General features: G+C 48.9%; 1 protein-coding gene across 3 annotated transcripts in view; it reads right to left on the bottom strand.

The window, feature by feature from the left end:
- GNB5 (G protein subunit beta 5) overlaps positions 1–20,630 on the bottom strand; it is a 30,173-nt gene that overhangs the window by 2,211 nt on the left and 7,332 nt on the right. Inside the window, exons 1-11 of one of the 3 annotated variants that reach the window (XM_055809252.1) lie at positions 20,275–20,293; positions 19,886–19,997; positions 15,433–15,569; positions 13,691–13,732; positions 13,056–13,132; positions 11,425–11,557; positions 7,389–7,532; positions 4,178–4,269; positions 4,008–4,056; positions 1,399–1,495; positions 223–389 (exon numbers count right to left, since the gene is read on the bottom strand). In XM_055809252.1, the coding sequence (XP_055665227.1) occupies positions 223–389; positions 1,399–1,495; positions 4,008–4,056; positions 4,178–4,269; positions 7,389–7,532; positions 11,425–11,557; positions 13,056–13,132; positions 13,691–13,732; positions 15,433–15,569; positions 19,886–19,997 (1,050 nt within the window). In that variant the 5' untranslated portion in view covers positions 20,275–20,293. Of the gene's footprint in view, positions 1–222; positions 390–1,398; positions 1,496–4,007; positions 4,057–4,177; positions 4,270–5,582; positions 5,666–7,388; positions 7,533–11,424; positions 11,558–13,055; positions 13,133–13,690; positions 13,733–15,432; positions 15,570–19,885; positions 19,998–20,274; positions 20,294–20,630 lie in introns of those variants that run through there. The other 2 variants (XR_008747950.1, XM_005241438.3) reach the window with 2 other exon arrangements.

Raw genomic sequence — 20,630 nt, 5'->3', positions numbered from 1 at the left:
ACGGAGTATCAGCAGCAATGATGTCATTTAACCCATAACTTTAAAACTTAACAGTTCTGACTTTGTGGGGATTTTTTAAATTTGAATTTTCTGGTGTTTTACACTGCAGTTTTGTATCCTCCCTCTAGTGTCAATTGTCCTGTTACAGCCCTTCCCCCTCACCCCCTTTTTTTAAACAATCAAAGAAAGAAAGAAGTCAAAGTAGGTGTTACCAGCACTTACTCGGAGAGTGTGGTCCCAGGAGCCTGAGCAGAACGCTGTCCCATCAGGAGAGACCCGCAAAGTGCTGACACGGTTTTCATGTCCAAACAGAATGGATACACGGGACCCCTTCAGCACATCCCAGACATTTATGGTGTAATCATTATAGCCTGCAAACAGCAGGCGACCTACAAAGAGAATCAGATTTTTACAAAGTGAGGTCTTAGGCAGGTAAACATCTTGATGGCAGCAGGGGCCATCCGCAGGGCATCCATCACCACTGGGTAGCCACAGCCCGGCTTCCCCACGCCACCCTCTGCACCAGCGAGCCCTGGCCTCAGACTAGCTGTGCCCCTGCGAGACATGCCCGCTCCACTGCTGAGCTACCCACACCAGATGCTGAACCAATTTAAATTTATTAGTCAAAAACGTAGCTAAAATTGAGTTAAATTGTATAGAATCTGTTTGGTCGTTAGAGATGGGAGATGACTCCAAATCACAACGGACTTAAGAGCACTTCAACAGCTAACCAGGGTAATAATATTTTGCAAGAAGTTGAATACAAATGGTGGAATGATTAGTAGACAATTTGCAAAGTGATTCATTGTCCCCAACGGGACAAGCTGTGGTGCTTGTGACCATGACAGAGACATTTGCCTCTGTCCCAGGGGGAGGGCAGTCCACCACCCACTCATCCCCACACAGGGTCACTGGAGGAGCTCTGCATTTTTGCTGGGGCAGGAAAGAGAAGACTCGAGCTCCTGTCCCTGGGTCTGTAGTGTTTCTGTCTTCATGCTCCTCTAACATACTTTTACTATCTATTAATCATTTATTATCCTTTTAAAAACTATTTATGTAAGTGCGCTTAATAGTCTAGTTACATTTCATGTTTCCTTTGAAATGTTTTTAATCGTTATTGTGAAATTCTAGCCCAGCTGTAGTTAATGGCAAAATATTTCCTGCCTTCAGTAGGGCCAGGAAAATACTTTTCATTGCTACAACGAAGCAGTAGCCAGCTAAGTTATTTAAAGAGTAATTATTTTTGCAGATGCAAAAAAAGGTTTCCATGCATTAAATGTTTCTTTCGGTACTCAGTATTATTTTCTATAACAAATCCTTTATCAAATGAAACTGGCAACATTTTACAGTTCCCCTCAAATCCCAACACTAAGATAACCCCCGAAGTTCAGGTCTTACCACTGAGGGAGAAGTCCACGCTGGATGCTCCAAAAATGATGCTCTCTTTGGAATAAATTGCTACTTCTCTGTCTGCACGAAGGTCATATAAACGACACTAGGATTAAAGCAAAACCAACACACATGCCTCAGTAAAGGCTGGAGTCAACAGCTACTATATTTCATTGAAAAAATGGGAGTGGGAAGGACCACAGCCTAACCGGCATCATAGGAAGCAGCTGCTTGGCTTCTTCCCTCCTGCTATGTCTGCCTGCTTTAACGGGGGGGACAGTGGAGTCTGACAGGGATCTCAGCAACACAAGGCTGTTCTGTACAAATTGAGGGAAGAACTTGCTTTTCCAAACCATTTCTCTAAGCCTCCTGCCTGTCCTCCTATAAAGAGATGAGCGGCGGGCTTTGCACTGTGGCTACCCACTGGAAGTCCCACCGCCCTTTTGCTTCCCTACTGTGCTTTCCTGCGGGTTAGGGCATCCCGCTGCTGGGGAGGTGCACGGGGAGGGAGTCTCTAAAGACAGCAGTTTAGCCACAGCACGAGTCGGGGGGCAGAGGATGAAATCTCTAGTCACCTTTAAGAACACGGACCACGTGGCACGATGCTCAGTCCCTGGGCACAGGGAAGCCTAGCTGTAGCCCCTGCTCCAAGTAAAACACTATCTGAAAATAATTCAAGTGAAACAATACATTTTTGTACAAATCTTTGGTTTTCTTTTCTCGTGGAAAATCCCCAATCACCTCTCCAATGTGCACTTCCTGGTTTTATCATTTGCTGGCATACTTCGGCTTGTTTAACATGGAAATAATGTATAGACAGATCGGACTTCACTGCCATGCAGAAAGGCAGCTTGTTAGCCCTGAAATCTAACTGCGCTTCTGAAACCACCTGAACTGAAAACCCTTCTCAGTAAGTTAAGTTTAAGCAAACAGTGGGCAGATGGGTTTGCTAATATTAAGACTTTACTAATGAAAAATGGCTGGTATTCCAGCCAGCACATAAAGGAGAGGCTGTTTTGTTAGCAGGGCGGTGGGGAGCTGCCAGGCTCAGGTCTCCCAGTGCTCCTCCACGCTGATGAATAATTTCATCAGACTGTTCTGACAGAGAATTGAGGTTGCCACAGGTGACAGCGCTGCCATGTGAGCGTGTTTTTATGGCTTCCCTCCAGACCATCAGGATTATCTGTTCCTTGAAATCCCTAAGTATATAGATCAGGTCAAAGATACCAGTCAGTGTCTCAGTCCGCAACCCTGAAAACACCAACCTCTTCATTTAAAGAATTAAGTAGTTGAAAACTGCCAAAACCTCTGTCAAAAGTGCAGAGATGGAATTTCCCATTCTTCTGTTCAAGTCGGGGGTGTCAGGAACAGTTAAGAGAGGAAAAACCCCATCAAACAAATTAATGAGCACAAAAGCCCACAGCCTGTGGTGCTGGGCATAAAGAGAGTGGTCTCATCGGAATTTAATGATGGACAATTTCTCCATCTCACTCTGTCAGCATCTCAAGTGCTCACAGCACTGCATCTGAATAGGCTTACCACAGAGCTAGAGGTATTAATTTATAATCGCAGCTTTTAAGACCGAAAAGCAGTGTACACGCTCTCCAGAAGAGCCTTGGAAGGTCTCCACACCCAGTGAAGACAAAGGGAATGTTTCTATTGAGTTTATCTGGTATTGGAGCAGAGTCAAAACATGCTCTGAGGGCAGAGTACTTTAGAAAGAATCTTCACCCTCCTGCAGCTCGGTGTGATGTTTGAATAAACAGGAGGAACAAGGTGCCAGGTGCCTCCCAAACGTCCGCTCTCGAGCTGCACTTCACTGCCAGCTCGGTCCCTGCAGGGCTGTGGTACAGCAGAGCCTGGTCCCCCATGGGGACCCGCCAGCTGCAGCAAGAGCCACCAGCACCACGCAGGGGCCCAAAGGCACCAGGAGGTAAGTGGCACTTTGCATACAATGTGCTGACCCAAATCAGCCATCAGTACATACTGCGCCCCTCCTAGCAGCTTGCTCACAGATAAGAAAGATCCAGTAAGAGCTATTGTATCATCTAGGATGTGGTGACTCATCACAGCGAGGACGGCTGGCAGTGAGTTGGTCTGACAGGGAAGACATGCACGTGGCCAAGGCCGCCCTGGGGCTGTGCTCTCGGGATGCACAGGGCTGCAGAGGCCAGCTGACCAGTCTGCCCAGCTCCCTGCTGAGCCCACAGCCCCTCTGCTTGCTGGGATGTGCACGCTCACATACAGGCTCCCTTCGTGCCCTTGCGCTGTGCCGCTCCTCCTGACACAAGCTGCAGCGTTTCATCCGGTTCCTCTCATGTTGTGACCAACAACTACATGAAACCAAAGCTCTTCCAGTAAGACAACTACTTTTTGATCATGAAACTTCAGAACATAGAAAATCTGAAATGAGTGTTTGGACAGTACCTCATGTAGAGAAGTTTGCAGAGGTGACCTACATAGTATTACTAGATTTTTCCCTACAGTATTATATATTTTATATTATACTATAGCATTATTATTTCTGCAGTTTTGGTGTCACAGGCCCAGTTCAGTCACCTAAAGTCCTCCATGGATGTGACCTAGTGTTTTAGGAAAACTTTGCTGAATTAACATACCGTGGCATCGTCTGAACCAGAGGCAAAAGCATCTCCACTTGGGTAGTATCTGTGCATGAGTAAAAAAAGACCAGAACACATTACATTACTTGGATGAGGTCAGATGGCAAAAATAGAACCGGCGCATTGCTCAACATCGCAAATGTGTTCTCTCCCAGAAACATACTGACCTGACACTGTTGATATCTGAATCGTGGGTTTCGAATGACTGGATGCACTGACCAGACCGCATATCCCAAACCATGGCTTTCTTGTCACATCCCTAATAAAGACAAAAAAGCTCACTACAGCTGTGCAAATGGGGACACTCATCCCTCACGTGCCCGAGTCATCAAGCCCAGCTACATTCAAAGGCCCTGAACGTCACAGCTCTGAGGGAATTTAGCCAGCAAAGCAGCTTCCGTAGCTGGTAGCCCCAAACCTGGTGCAGCCGCAGTTAGGAGCAGGGTATGCCACGAAGGCTGCAGCCTCAGCGGTGCCGCAGACCAGCACGGACATAGCGCTGCCGTGCAGCACCGTGGGGTGCAGACAGACGTGGGGTGTTTGCACAGGCAGTCCCACACTGACCGCCACTCCCAGCCCTGCTCCACTTATACTGCTGCCCTACCTGTGTCTGCAGCCCCACCATGCCAGAGCTGCATAACTGACTCATTCCCTTACCGCTTAATGTGCCCAATATAAAAAATTAATACCCAACATTTAAAGTTTTATAACTAATTCTTCGCAGGCACTGAAATAGAAAATGAAATAAGTGCATCCAGAGGGTTCCCAGCCTCCTACCAGAGTTAACCCCTGCCGTGGCTCTGCACCCACGTGCTCGATGGTGTGGCTGGGATGTTAAAAGAAGCATAACAGCGTTTCATCTCATTGTCAAGTTCTAACCTGCCCTTCCAAGCTGTGCTCCAAAAAGATATTTGACACACAGTGCTGGCTGTGAGGTGCTCAGACCCTGAGTGCTTTGGGCAAGGGGCTCAGCCTACGCAGACTGCAGCATCCTCGGGGCAGGAACCATCTCACGCCCATAGGGCAACGCTCTCAGCTGTGGTGTCTCACTGCTGTCACAACCACGGTGACAGGAAAAAGAATGCGGGATCTTAAGAGTGATGGGAGATTTGAATGAATACGACCCTGCTGAGGGGCAGGCTGTAGGTGGGCCCGGTGCTGGGGGGGTGTCGGCCTCTATGGGGCTGTGTGGAAGCACAGGGCGAGCCAGGCGGCTGCTGCTTCTGCCGAGTAGGCGCGTCCTGCCCAGCAGTCCGCACCACACGTGTTATTTATTTTTAAGCAAATACGATTGCTAATCAAATTAAAGTCTCCTCACAATTCACATCTTTTTTCTTTATTTTTTTTTTAATTCTCTTGTGAAAATGATTTTTTACTAATGACGTAATTATTTAAAAGAGGTAATGTTCCTTTTGTACCAAATTTGGTTGTTGGTGAAACTTTGTGGTTTCTGCACAAGGGAAACCAAACAGGATAGGGAACATTTTGGACTCAGCATATTTCCCTCTCAAACCCCACCACAGCCCAAGCCCAGCCCTCTGTATTGCTTCCATGTGCACTGTTCTTACTGACCTCTCTGGGAGTTTGGGGGCAAGACCAATCTGACAAGCTGGTGCTTTGACTCCTAAGGTTTTGAAGGAGAAACCAGCAACCACCTGCGGAGAGACGGGCCCCCTGAGTGCTATCCCACTCGCCCCAAGGAGCAGCGCTCAGAGGGCACTGAGCACAGCAGCCCACTGGGCTCCCCCAGGAGGGCTGGGATTTCCAGTTAATTCGTTAAATGTAATGGCACCCAGTCCACATGCTGATGTACTGGCATCGCCCATTCCAGCTCAAGGTTACTGCATTACTCAGGCACAATATACAGCGAGTCTCTCGACACCATCATACCTTCAGGCTGCCCTGTTTTGGCTATACCTGCATTGACATGATACAAGACAGATCTGCACTGAAGTGGTTTTTGCATGTGACGAATTAAGCGAGTCCCTGTAAGCACAGACATGCCCAAGCTGCTAACATCAACACAAGTATGACATATTCTCTTAGCAGTACCATAGCTGCTTGCGATTCTTTGCCCTATAATAAGCTGAGCTGTTCCCAGGGAGAACAAATCTATCCTTTCTGGGAAGCAAGCTCAGTGACAGGAAAGCCAGGGAGGAGCAATGCACTCAGATGGAATTAGCTTTCAGTCACGTTTCGGAGCAGCTGTGCTAGCAGCAGGCAAAGTGGGCCAGTGTGCTGGGCTCTGCTCCTGATGGGCCAGCCAAATTTGATAAAAGAGCCATTACAGAAGAGGTACAGGTTTACTGTGTAGGGATGGGACCATGACTCCGAGCACAAGTGGAATCCCCTAATCCGTGGTCGGCACTTCCATCAGCAGGCATACAGCCAGCCCTGGGCCAGCGCTGGTGGGGCTCAGAAACCAGGTCCCTTCCGCAAAGTTACTGGTAGAAACCTGTCTCCAGTAAGAGAGGTCATCTCTCGGCCCCTGCCAGCCTCTGTCTCTGCACGCTCAGTCTCTGACGGATATCAGCTCAAAAAAGGAGCTGAGCCCCATCCCACTCACCTTTGTGCCTTGCCTGCCTGGCTGCCAGGCTGCATGCCAATGGCTTGGCTGCCCAGGAACAGCGACCTCTCAGCAGCAGGGCAAGATTCAGAAGATGCCCTGGGTACTTTCCCAGAGCAGTCCTGCAGCACCAGAGAGGTCTGGGTGTTCCTCTGGGCCAGGACAGGGAGCAGGCAGCGCTTGACTGATGAAGGAGCTTTAAATGCCTCTGGTACCACTGGAAGGCACGGGGGACTCAGCAACAGCTGAAGATGTGGCCACACCTCATCTCCCTGCTCCAGCATGTACAAGGGTTTAGCCAGTGTCCACTTGTACCCCTTGGCTTTGGGGAGCAGTTGAGGGCCACAGTGGCACACACGTTATTTGCAGTCCCACTCTGATGCCCTGAGCAGCCGCCTGGCACATCCCATCCAGCTCCAGAAAGCTGGGCATGAGAAAGGAGCCAAATGCGGCAAGTCTGCTGTGCTGGGCTCCTATCACACCTCCGCTGCAGTACGAGCCCGCTGCTTTAAATCTGAGCCTTTCCCTTCCCCTGAGAGGCGTTGTTTTGATCTCGAGCTGGATTGCTTTGGTGTGGGGTGGAATTTGCTAAGTAAGCAGAACTGCAGTCAGACTGGCTGGGTGGGTTTGACCCCACAGTCAGGGGTTTAATTTGCTCCAGCTTGGAAAATGTGCTTGCAATGAGTGGATTGCACCAGGGCTTCCAACACATACTCCAGCACTCTCTCAATAAGATCACGAGCCCCCTGCCTTGCTGCCTTTTCCCTGCCACGTTCCTTAATTTCATATTGTGATAGGAAGCTTCTGCTTACCCCAGAGACAAATGTATTTCCCGTTTCAGAAGGGGCCAGGTCCAGGCACAGGACATCAGCTCCGTGACCATGGAAACTCTGTAGAAGCTGCCCACTCTCAACATCCCACAGAGCACAAGTTCCATCTCCACTTGCTGTCAGGATCTGTAGGATGTGGCAAGAAGAGTCACAACACAAAAATCAGCAGATGATCTTCAAGTTCACAAAAAAACAACTGACATCCTATACACACACCAGGAACAGCAGTAATGTAATGAAATGTTATGCAATAAATCAACGCCATAAACCCAATGTGAATCTAAGCACGGTTTGTGGGTTTTAATTTTAAGGAAAGAAGTTAGAGTGGAAATGAGAGCTGTTTTGACACAGCTATACCTACACAACATTTCAATAATGGTCAGTTTTGTGCAGTGGGATTCGGAGAACTGATGGCAGTAAGGATCTGCTGGCATTTCCATATCCTCCAAAAAGGAGGTAGAACCAGACTGGTATTCCTGCCTGCCCTTGTATGTAACCCTATCCATATTTAGGCTGCTGGAATTCAGCCTGGGTAAAGAGAAGAACTGTTGGAGTTAAGTATACCTGTTTAATTTTTTTTTTTGGTGCTTGAAACAGCCAGGTTAAACCCAATTAATTGGGCTTATGACATGGATTTTCTGAAAGGGAAGTAAGCCTGTCTAGACAGTTGTTTGTAAGTCCATCACCTCTCACTTGTCCAAAACCATTTGTGTGTGAAAGGGCTTGAACATACACTGACCGAACATAGCTCACATGCTATTCCCTCATCTGCTACAGTGCTTGTAGAAAGCACATGTGATCAGCGCTTGTTATTGTGGCTAAATCCTGATGATGCTCAATTGTTCAAAATTTCCCCTTGGCACCCAAAGCTGTTATGCAATCACAAATTCTGTAGGTTGAAAGGGTCCCTGTGCACTGGTGTGGAGGGAGGCAAGGGTAAACTCAGGAGGGCTCTCAGTCTTGTACACAGGTTTTTCTCATGGTCAGTGAAACTCAAGGGATCCCAGCGGGTACTTAGAAGTTAAAAAGAAAACACTTTTCAAGAAGAAAATGATCACACAATCATGAAACCATTCACAGTGTTGCATAAAGGTTAAACACTGAACATGTTTGACAGATGCTCTGAAAACTCCTCCCATAAACAGAGGTCTGCAAAGCTGCAGAACAGACTGTTCTAAATCCTGCAGTACAGAGACGCTAATGCTCTCAGATGGTAACAGCAGAAGAAAGTCCTGACTTGTCTTTCTGGCCAGCTTTTGAGCCTAGATCAATGAACTGTTCTGTTCTGAGGAATATTTGTACTTGGCTGACCAATGAAGACTTTCAGCTCTGAGGATTTGCTCTTGTAATAGCATGTAAGAAAGACACGAGGGGAACAGGAGCAGCTAAAGGTGTAAGGGAAGGGTCTGTTGTCAACTCAGAGCTCTGGCTAGTGCCTAAAGAGAAATGTCATGGGCTCAACTTCAGGGTATCGCCATTGAAAACAAAACCAAACCAAGCCAAACAAAAACGACCCTCCAAAAATCCAGAACCAGAAGTGAATTAACAACCTTTGCTATTAGACTCTGGCTTGCTTGCACGAGGGGCTCCAGCAGTGTGGGATGGGGATCCTCGCCTGGCGCCTGGTGGCAAGAGGCAGGACTTGCACAGGGCAGGGGACAGCAGGGACACAGCCCCTGCTCGCCCGGAGCACGCACAGGCTGGCAGCAGCGCTGAGGGCAGAGGGGCCACCCTCACCTCTGCCTCCTCTGCATGGCCACAGGCTGCATCCTGCTTCCCTGTGCCGGGAGCATGGCTGGCTGCCCTGTGCAAGGCACTTGAGATCCCAATTAACTGTTGCTATTAATACCCGTGGAGCATCGTCACGTGGGGAGCATTATCACACTGCAGAGCTGCAGATACCTAATTTAGGAAGCAAGGCTCCCCAGCTCTCTGTGTGCTGAGGCGGGGGAGGCTCTTGCTGGCAAGACTGATTTGGGGCACCAAGAACAAAGTGCATGGTTGCCCAGCCCTGCAGCTCAGCGCCGGTCTCGGCCGAGGTGGGAACATGATGAGGAGCAAGGATGGGACCCCTCTTTCAGCACCCACACAGCCCAAGAGTGGCTTTAATCAATGATGAACCACCCTCAGATCCCCCCTCTTTCTATTGCACACCAACTCCTACACTCCTCCCCTGTCTTTCACTCCTCTGAGGGAAAACCAAGCTGTGGTTTAAGAGAGCAGCCGAGGCAGAGCAGCAGTGTTCACCGCACCTAGCAGCAGCTGCAGGGACACTGGGCTAGGGGACACCTCCACCATGTGCTAGGGCTGCTCCAGGACAGGTACCGCAGCCCTCGGTGGCGTGAGCCAGGAGAGCAGAGCTGTTCCGCACACAGCTGGGAATGCTCCTGCACAGTGCTGTTGCAGGCACAGAGCCTGTTGCACTCTGCACTGTCAGAGTCAGTGAATCATTTTAATTCTGAGGCTGTTATGTAAAAGGAAAAAGATAAGAAACCTGGGATTCTCTAGTATCCCTTGCATAACAGTATCCTAACAGAAGCCTGGCCAATCCACTTGCATGTATTTGTTTCAACAATAACGTTCAGTGATATAAATGATCACTTCTAAGCCTATCGGGCACAAGAAAATGTCTTTTTAAAGTCTTCAGAAAAATCTCTGAATCACTGAATATAAAGCACCTCAATCAACTGTGGTATTATTTAACCACAGTAATACATTGCCTTCAATATCAATGTGGCTCGCTGTATTTAATATGGAGAAAAAACCCCCAACTTTTCTTTCTTATTAGGAAAAATCAATATCTATTTTTCCTTTCATAGGATTTAATCATGATGCATATAGGTACGGACAAGAAAACCAGGATTCCTTTTTTTTATCTCATAAAAAACTTTCCACTTAAATTAGACTGCTCTAATTATGCAGGGCTCCTCACAGTAAGGTCAGGGCTAAGCAAGCCTGAGCGCTGGGTACCTCTACCACTGGTTTCCATGGCAATGGACTTAAATTAGCACCTCGGAGTCATTACAGAAACCATAGAATGACAAACAACAACATACTCTCGGGCATCTCATGTCCTGAAATAGAAGCAATAAGAGCCAATAACTCCTTCAGAAGAGCTTCAAATATCTGGAAGAAGGGAACAAGTTGTTCCCTTTCCAGCAGCTCTGCTGACACAGAGCGCAATGAAAACGCTCCCTTCTACCACTTATTTTGCTGCAAAGCTGCACTGAGCAGAGCTTCAATTAAATTAAAAAAAACAACAAAGAGGACAAGGGGATTATCCTGACTCCTTTCATCATCTTTTGTGCTCCTGGAGAAAGAGATCTTTTGAGATATTCACTACAGAGGCAGGCTGGCCTGGCCTCAGAAGACCTGCACTTAGTTCCTGGGCTTTGCCATCGTCTCCCACTGTGGGCCTCTGTGCTCCAAGCCCCCAGCTGCAAGATGGGGATAGCATCACTCCTCTCCCTCAAGGACACAAACCACTGCATGTACGCCCAACAGGACTGGCCCTGGGGGGCCACCCTCAAGCTCAAATATCTCACTTGGTACAAACAAAAATCCTAAGAATGAAAGCAAAAGCAAAGTTGGCTGGGCGTCCAGGACAAAACAGACAAACAACACAGCCTCCATCAGTTGGCACAGCACATACCCAACCTAGCCCTAGATGAACTGGGTTTTTAACTATTGGTGTTAGTCTGAGCTCCTGAAAGTACAAGCCAGCACAGACCCAGCGAGCAGAGAACACACTGGTACCAGTTAGCTCTGTCTGCAGAGACGACAGGCCTTTGCAGGGTGCAGGTATGACAGCCTGGCCATGGGCTGTGACCAGCAGTTCCTTACAGCAGCTTTTGCAGCACCTTCATTGCCCCCAGCGAGGGTTTTCCAGCAGCCCCTGCATGGGGCAGGACGTGGCCCCGTCCGCTCCAGGTGCAAGGAAGGTTACTTACACCGTGTACGAGTGCAGCTGACGTTAGGTGTTGCTGGACGGTGAGCAGCAGGGAGGGAATGCATTTACCTGCATGTCTGAGTTAGTGAAGCTGCAGGCAGACAAGTAGTTTGTGTGCATTGCAACCGATTTCTTCTTTGCAGCCATATTTTCATTTTTGTCAAATGTCAGAGGGTACACAGAACACTTGTTGTCCAGGCCACTAAAGAGAGTAATAATAGCAATAACAGAGAGAACTGGTTAAAACTGCAACGACAAAAGGCGAGTGGTGATAAGAAGGAAACCACCTGTCAGTGCTGCGCTGCCAAACCCTTACAAGTACCGACTTCCCTGTATTGTGCTGTCCGGGATCTCCCGGTGCAGGGAAGCCCCAGCTGCCTCACCAGGCTGGCTACTTTACAGAACTCGAACAGCTGCGCCTCAGTATTCTTTATCCTCATCGAGTTTATAAATGGCACTGAATGAAACCTTACAAAAGTATAAACCAGGAAGCAGTCACCTCAGGGTTAATGTTTCACATACAGCCAGACCGCCATTTCTCTGTTGACATCCATCACTGCAAGATGTATCAGTACTTCAGCATCATTATTTATCTACCTTAATAAATCTGACCTAACTCCTAAGGAAAAGATGGTATAGCAAGTAGGGGGTGTGAAGACAGGGCTTTTAGGAGAGTTTGGAAAAAAGGCAACAGGATTACTGACCTCCCGGACAGTTGCACCAGTTAAGCTGTGTCTCCCAGGCCAGACATGGGACTCTTTTCTAAAGGCTCTGGCTTGTACGTGAGCCTTTTCTAAAGCCGCAGTAGAGCAGCCAGCCCCAGTGCCTGGGATCCCAGTACACCCCTAGGTGCTGGTTCTGTGCCTTATATTACGTGCACAGCACTTAACTGACAGCACAACAGAAATACGGAATTAGGTAGTGCAATGCGTATATGCCCTCCCTGTCTCTCTTACAAGTCTCAAGACAGAGCTTCCTTGCCATCCTTCGAACTTGAGTAGGAATATACAGTTTCTGGACTCCCCTTCCACACACATTTTGCAGCCTCCCTGCCTGTCTCTACTGCTTCCTAGATGTCAAGCTGCACAGTAAAGTCTCCCTTTGTTCCCTTCTCTCACCCCAAACTTGCTTTGTCTCTCTGATCCACCCAGTCCCTTTTTAAAAGATGGTTTGCCAACATCTCATCTCATTGTTTTCTCCCCTGCATGAACTCAATTTTTTCAAACCTGAGCCCTCAGAAAACTTGGAGAAGATTACCAGGGATGGGGTTTCTTCTCCCCACCCCGTCTTGGCAAGATCTATTCCTGTGCTGGTAATCGTTAATGACTAACCTTCTCTATGTCGTAGGAGAAGGAGTACAAAGGAAGAACAGGGTTAAAACCTCTCTCCCTTAGAAAATATATCCAACACACACAACCAAACTGGAACAGCGAAGTTGCATGCATGCAAAATTCCTAACCCATGATATAAATGCTGAAAGAGGATTATTTTCCATGCTTACACAACAAATGTTCTTGCACTGAAGTCAGGGGAGATAATGTGTACGAGCCATTATGGGAACAGAATCAGAGACACTGAATGTAGTCCTTCCACGCACAAGCAAGGCACGCGAACTCCTAGCTGTCAGCATCTGAAGGCACGGGGACGCCACTGCAAATCAAGCTTCTCTGTGTAAGCAGCTGCGGAAACTGGGAACTTACCCACAAGCAATGGCACATCCAGATGGGGCGTACGCACACGCCATCACCCAGGTACATGGCATCGTCACTGCGTGTTCCTGAAACACAGCACCTCTTTAAACTGGGATGTCACCATTTCTCTGCTCAGTGCAAGGACAGCAGCGTACAGCAAGAGGCCACCGCTGCTGCACGTGTAAAAGTGAGTTACAAACAAGTTGTTCTTTAGGGTGCTGCGAGGCAGCCCCGGCAGGGCTTGGAGGAGCAGCAGCACCATCTCACAGCGAACATCATGGCTGAAGGATGCTGGGTGATCACACATGGCACCTGCTACAGGGGTTACCCAGGAGAGGCCTCTGTTTTGCTGGCTGGGCTATGCCCCCGGCTGGAGCCCTCCCTGCCAGCGAAGAGGCTGGATCAGAGCTTCCTGCTGGAGAGCATGCCAGACTCCAGTGCCCTGACAGGCACTTTGCTCAGAGACAGGCCAAGGGAGGTGCTTTGCCCTGGGCCCCTTCATTTGAGGCGCTGGTGGATGTTTGCATGTTATCCCACCGTCCTGCTGCCTTCTCTGACACATCTGATCCCTTCAGCCCTCCATCTTATCCCACCACCATTTGCCCTGTGCACAGAAATCTAACTTTTGCTGAAGTTTCATTTACCTTGTTGGTAGTGAAGGAATCCCACACGATCACCTTCCCATCCTAAATGAAAGCATACAAACAAGAGAGAGAAATTGAGGCCTTCCAGACATGGCTGTCACCCTACTTTCCAAATTTAGGGAAAACTCCTCTGCTCATCTCCATCCCCCAGTCTGTCACATCATGAAATTTTTGTCTCCATGTTAACAACAGCACAATGGTCCACCGGAGCACTGAGGAGACACTCCTCAGGAGAACCAGTTACCTCTCTGACCAGAAGAAAAGTGTATTTCCTCCTCACTGAGATGACTGATGACAGCTTAAATGATGATCTAATCTTTCAATTTTTTCCCTTCCCTTTTAAGGGGTTTATGAGAGCTCCCCTCACTCGCAGCACACGCCATGGACAGGACCATCGCCTCAGGGAACTGTCCCTAGCGAGCCCTCACTTGCTCCTTTCAGCCACCACGTGTTTCTCCCAGCTTGTAATTGCCACCTGCAAAGCCGGCCACCTCTCCCAAGTGGTATCTGTTGGCCTTACAATTACAAGAGGTGACCTGTATTACAAATCGCTTGCTGAGCTGGCAGCACACATGGGGACTATTTATGGACACTGCACTGTTTATTCATCTTCCCTTTCCTGTCTTTTCCTGGTTTTCCCTTTACTTCTCACTACACTTACTTAACCTTCAATTATCCATTGATACAATCACTAAATAGCCATCATAAGAACCCTCCACAGAGAGCAACACAACCACTTTGTGTATGCCGGCTACGCTCACGCCAGCTACTTTGCCTTATGCACATAATACCGCTACCTTCCCTGTACCATGAAGGCAAAATGTTTGTTACTGAGCAACAATTGTTGCTGTACCAGGACTCACTAGAGTTCTTAAAATAGAGTAAAAAATGCAAAAATGCATTACATCTTGCCTGTTCAGCTTTCTGATCTACACACTGACATTTTAACCACTTTAAAAAACGTGACATTATTTAAAATTATTCTCTTTGCTGAGATCACCATGAATGGTAAAAATTCACAGTAACTGAAGGTGGCTTGCAATGCAGATTGCCTATTTTTATCCTTCAAGTGAGACCCCTGACAGATTTCATATAGGTCAATGAACAGCTGTGAGATGCAACAAGCTCACTCACTGCCATACTGGGCTCAGAACAAACCAGGGGATCTAGAAAGCAATTATCTCATTACCTCCTCCAGCTCATGAGACTGGTCTTGAGCAGGTGTTAGGACTGTTTCTCAAAATGCCCAAGTAAATGCAGTAATTTTGGCAAGATGTTTGAGATTTTCAAGGTCACACTAATCATACAGACTGCAGCAGAAATTTCTGTGCGCAGAAATCTCTAGAAGAATCAACATTTCTTCCCTTCCTTTTTCCTGATTATGTTCTCTGAACACACAAACTGAAATCATTACTAAATATTTTATCTGTAGAGAACAAGGAAATGAAAGCGGCCTCACGTGAGTCCTCTCTATTTTCCACTGTAGTAGGGGATATGGGGAAAATCTGTATATGACTGGACAAGAAATATTTAGGGTATTAGCTACAACCGGTATAGTGATGATCAGATGCTTGGGTTTATGCTCTCTGAACAAATATATTGCCAATGAACTGCTTTAAGGGCATCTTGAAAACATTTCCATTACACACGGGTATCATCTGCAAAGAGTGATACATAGCACAGACAACAGGTTTGTATAGTGCCCAACACTAGCTTTGAAAAACACCCGCTCACCAGCATACCTGGGAAGAGCTCACAATTCTTCTCTTGTCTTTGCACCAGTCCATACAGAGAACTTTATTTCCGTGGCCCTTCAGGGTCCTCCTGGTCTTCATCACAAACTGGCCCAGTGCTTCCACACGCTCCGCCACCTGATGAACTGCAAACAGCTGATGGTTAAAGCACCCTGCATCAAAGCTCTGCCCTGGCAAATCTCTGTTTGTGAGTAATGTCACCTGAAGGAATTCATCAATGAAGTTTGATTTTATGGTGCAAGCCAATGAGCTCTGCTTCAGAGCTGGAAGTTCGTAAAACCAAGGTGGGCAGTGTATGAACATATTCACCAGATAAAATAAGGATGAATTCACTCAGGGCTTGAATTCCAGGGTTGTAGCAGCTGGAGCCCTTGCAGACCACGCACCCAGGTATAACTGGAAAACAGATTACCCCCTTGATCCCTCTTACTGGGAAATCCTCAACCTGACTGAGGCTTGAAAGTACACAGGCAGCCTCCAGTCTAACACATGCCTCAAGGTATCAGCAGAAGTGAAGACCACTACTGGTTCTTGGAGAGGAAAAAAAAAAGTCATACAAAAGAAGGTGGTGAGCATCAAATCTCCAAAGTTTCAATAGTAAAACACTTGTTCTGGATGTGAGACTCCCAGTGGCAGTCAGCTCTCAGCATCACAGCGGTGGCGCAGTGGGATACACGTGCTAGCCGCTGGCGCTGGAAACGACTTCTCTGCTGTGCCATCTCTTCTGGTGGCCAGGGGAGCACTGAGGGCCAGGACACAGCTCAGAACGAGCCAGGAATCCTGGCATTTGCTATAAGAGTGCGCCACCCAACTTCTCAACAGTGTCTGTGGACATTGAGGAACTTCATGGGTGGCCAGCTTTTTCTTTTATGGGAAAGAGAAACAGAAAGGGCAGGCAAGCAACTTCCCTGAGTAGCATCCTCTGGTGGCGAAATCAGTTCTTTCATACCTCATTTGACAGCAGTACATTCAAGCTGATGTTCTTAAAAACCCAACGAATTTACATTTCCAATTGTGCAAATTCACTTTGACGTAAGATTCATCCCACTGCAGCTGACAACTCAAAGCTGTCCCATACAACCCTGATGCCTCATGCTGGGGTCATCTGCATGTGCCTAGGAGAAAGCGTTATCTGAGGAAATCTATTTGCTTCGCTCTAGCACTGTTCACCCAGCGTGCGTCATGATGTAACTCTGGGCAGCTCTGACACACTTTACAGGGGGCATCAGGGAGGGTGAGAGTTGCTTCAAGCCTCACAGCAGAGTAGAGGTCCTGGGGCAAGACCCTGGCACCAGAATTAAAAAGGACTCGCTCTAGAGAAGAGCTAATAGGATCCAGGGCTTCCCCGCGTGGCGTGTTTGTCCACGCTGAAACCTAAGATGATCCAGCTGCTGTTAGCTAAGAGGCAATGCCCAACAAACCTTTTGAAATAAATGCAGGAGCTCACATGCTTTTCATGAGCTGCTGGAGGAAATCTTCAGCTTTCCAAGACCTGCTGGAGGCTGAGCTCCACATCCCATACTGCAGGCGATTGCTCTGGGGCTGCGTTGCTGCTTTACTCTTGGACATTCTTCTAGAGCTGCAAGAAAGCTCATGGGCTAGGAAGGGCTGTCCCAGCAAGAAAGCAGGTACCAGGAACTTTGAGATTCTTCCCTGGCACGGGGTCAGGGGAGCAATTTCTGCCTAAGGCAGAGACTGACTTCTAGTGGACTAGCTTTTCAAGAGTTGTCTTTCAAAACCACCAGCCCCACAGGCTGCACCAGCGTGTTCTCACCTGAAATCTCTGCTCAACCACTCTCACTCAGCCAGGGGACAAGTGCTGTCCACCATTCCTGACAATTTGTCCAGCCCATCTCTAAAAAGAGGTCAGAAGCAAGTTTCTGAGAAAGTACTATATAAACCCACTGAGGAAAAGATACATTTCCCCCTATTTCTGCCCATGGAAACCTGCCAAATGATCCGATCACCAGGCATGAAAACACAGGACAGGAGGTTATTATGGCAGCTGGAAAGATGCTTGTGTCCAGAACATATCTGGAAAAACAAATGTTTAACAGACAATGGACAAAGTGTTTCCATTATGTCAACACAGCCGAGACTCTGTGGAATTGTCTGGTTTAGCCTTACTGATTCTCTGAGGACGCTTATCTCCAACCACAGCCATAATAATCCTGCACCCGCCTAGCACAGGTTTTAGTCAGATAATTATTTTGAAGCATTCTCCAACATTGTTTCAAGATAGTTGAAAATTATGCACTCAGCAAGTAGATCACCTAAAGCCACTAAGTAGCTTGAGCGGTTTTACAAAGGTCCAGATAAAACAGGCTATTCTAAAACACATCGTTTGGCCTGAACAGGAGGTGTAGACTTCATGCAGATACTGCTGGGTCTTTGATCTTTTCTTCCCTGGAAGTCCTAATGGTCTCTTCTGGTCTTAAGAGTTTGTGGATTGCGCAAACAGAACAAACTTATCTACACCTGAAATTTTAAGCAATAGAATTGAATACTTAAAATTGTAAGATTGTAAATCAAATGCGCATTTGGTATTTCCTTTTCCTATCCACACTTTTGAGGGCTGCTGTTCAAAACCAGTTGAACAAATAAGGGCAATCGTAGTTCAGCCAGCTGTTTGTTTTGGGAACCATAGAGGGAAAGTCATGATCAGAGCAAAAAAATGCAAAAGATACAATTTTAGATGGGGGGGGTGGGAAGCCAGAAAATAGAAAAGGTGCTTTATTCTGAAATTCACAGCCTCCGCAGAAATAGTTTTTGAGTTCTTGAGGATAATTCAAGTGCAAAGATGTTCTGACACAGAATCAACAATATAAAGTATGATGAGGGAGCACTGTTCTACAGCAGCACAAGACTTTTGTCTTAGAAATCACATCATGGCTATGGAAACAGGGGCTTCCAATGTAACTTTACAGATTTTACATACAAGAAAGACACAAATACCCTATGATGATCAATGACATGCAGTTATGGTATCACTGCAATCACAGGTCAAAACTCTTTGTGAGCAAAAATGGATTTAAGTGTACGCTTCAGAGGTCTGTTAAACAGAGGCCCCACTACTGCCGATACAGAAATTATACTGCAGGAATACGATGATTTATGGTAATGTTTCTGCAATGAGGCCACCTCCATCTGTTTAATGATTCCCATTGATAGGACAGTCATATAAGATATGATTGTCTAATTAGGCAAGAAAATGCTCTATTTACTGCAGGGGAAAAAAATCTTTTAACCCTCCCTGACCTGAAATTTAAGAACGTTTGCCAGTCCCTCAGTCTTGCTAAACACTAAGAGCTACATCACTGGATACAGGCTCAGATTCTTTTTCAGCATTTAAGGCATCAAAACAGATGAAATAAAGGTTTTGATGACCCACTGATATTTCTAATGAAGTGAGCTATATGATTTCGGAGGAATGCAGTAATTGGCAGGTTTTTCTCAAAAAAACCACTTCTGCAATATATCATTGCAATTATAGAAATGAAATTATAAAATTATTTTTATATCTCAGGACAGATTAATTAATACCTATTTGAGCAGCTCCATAAAAATAAGGTTAGCTTATTTTTTCCTGAATAGGGGGGGTGAGGGCTGAGATCTGCCGCTGTCATTTCTGTGCCATTAGCCATGGCTCTCTCAGGGTGTCACTTCTGTGCCATTAGCCATGGCTCTCTCAGGGTGTCACTTCTGTGCCATTAGCCATGGCTCTCGCAGCCGCAGCTGACAGCAGCGAGTTACGCATGGCCAGCTGAGCAGCCCCTTGCCCCGCACCACGGCATCAGCACCGCATCCCTGCCAGCCCTTTCCTTGCGGGAAGGTGGGGAAAAGGGGCCGGTGTCGGCAACAAGGTTCCTTGCCAAGCCCTTCCACCCGGGGGGAGGTTCTGGCCTGGCGAAAGCAAATCCCCACCGGCCTCCCGCAGGCTGGCTTTAACCTTTGTCTCCGCCGCCAGGCCGGGCGTCAGACCGATGCAAACGCATCCCGGCGCTGACGGAGGGGGTGGGCACGGCCGCCTCCCCCACCATCACCACCCCGGAGGCGGGCGGGGAGCGCGGCCCCGGCCAGGCCGCAGCCCCGCGGCGGGGGCAGCTCGCCCAGGGAGGCTGCGCCGCCCGCGCCCCCCCGCCCGCCTCCCACCGCGCCGGCCGCGGGGCCGCGCACCGCTCGAGCACCGGGGCCGCGCACCGCCCGGGCCGCGGGGCCCGCGCTCCAGCAAAGGCGTGGAGCGGCGGCGCGCCGTGGGCAGCGCTCTGCGCGCCCCGCTGCGGAGCGGGCTGCCCGCCTTCCCCGCGCCGCGGCCGCGCTGCCGCCCCGGGCCGCCGGCGGGACGCTCCGTTTCCCCAGCGAGGCCGGGCCCGCCGCGCCGGCCCTGCGGCGGGCCGCGCTCCCTGCCCGGGGCAGCCGCCCGCGGCCCGGCCCCACTCACGCTCCACGTCGTGCAGCTTGGCCCGCTCCTCCTCCAGCTTGCCCTTCAGGCTCTCGGCCTCGTTCTTCAGCGATGCCAGGGTCTCGTTCTCGTGCAGCCCCTCGGTTGCCATCTTTGCAAAGGAAGCGGGGAGAGAGGGGAGCTGAGCGCGGCGGGAGGAGGAGTTTGCTCGCCTGGCTCCCGGGGATGCTGCCGAGGCTCCTGCTGCCGCAGCAACGCCGCCGGAGCCGGCCCGGGCTCCCTCCCCTCCCCGCGCTGACGTCCAGGGCTGGCCCGGGGGCTCCCCCAGCACCTGACCAGGCGCCGTGCGGAGCAACGCCCGGCAGGGCCGGCAGCCCCCCGCAGCCCACCCCGGCTGCCCCCCACACACACCCCCGGCAGCCCCCCACCTCACTGCCTGCCCGCGGGGTCCCGCTCTACAGCCCAGCCCAGGGGCTTCGCTCCCCGAAGCACGGGCAAAAGGGGTAGGTTTCTGCCTCATACACAAACTGGTCCGTTACCAGAAGCTGCACACAGAAGCTGTGTGTGTGGAATCATGGGTTACCCCAATGGCATTTTAAAGCATCAGGCTTGGAAGACGGATCCTGTCCAGGCTTAGCAAATTCCAGCTCAGCTGCATCACTCCCTTACACTCCCATGGGCAGGGGCCACTGGGAGACTCAGTCACCCAGAAGGTCCCTGGCCCAGCTCCTGTACCAGCAGGATGGATGCAGTGCTGTGAACTCCTCGCTCCACTATGCTTCAA

This window comes from Falco peregrinus, chromosome 1 (genome assembly GCF_023634155.1).
Source record: "Falco peregrinus isolate bFalPer1 chromosome 1, bFalPer1.pri, whole genome shotgun sequence".
NCBI lineage: Eukaryota > Metazoa > Chordata > Aves > Falconiformes > Falconidae > Falco > Falco peregrinus.
This window is presented reverse-complemented; position numbering and strand designations above follow the sequence as displayed.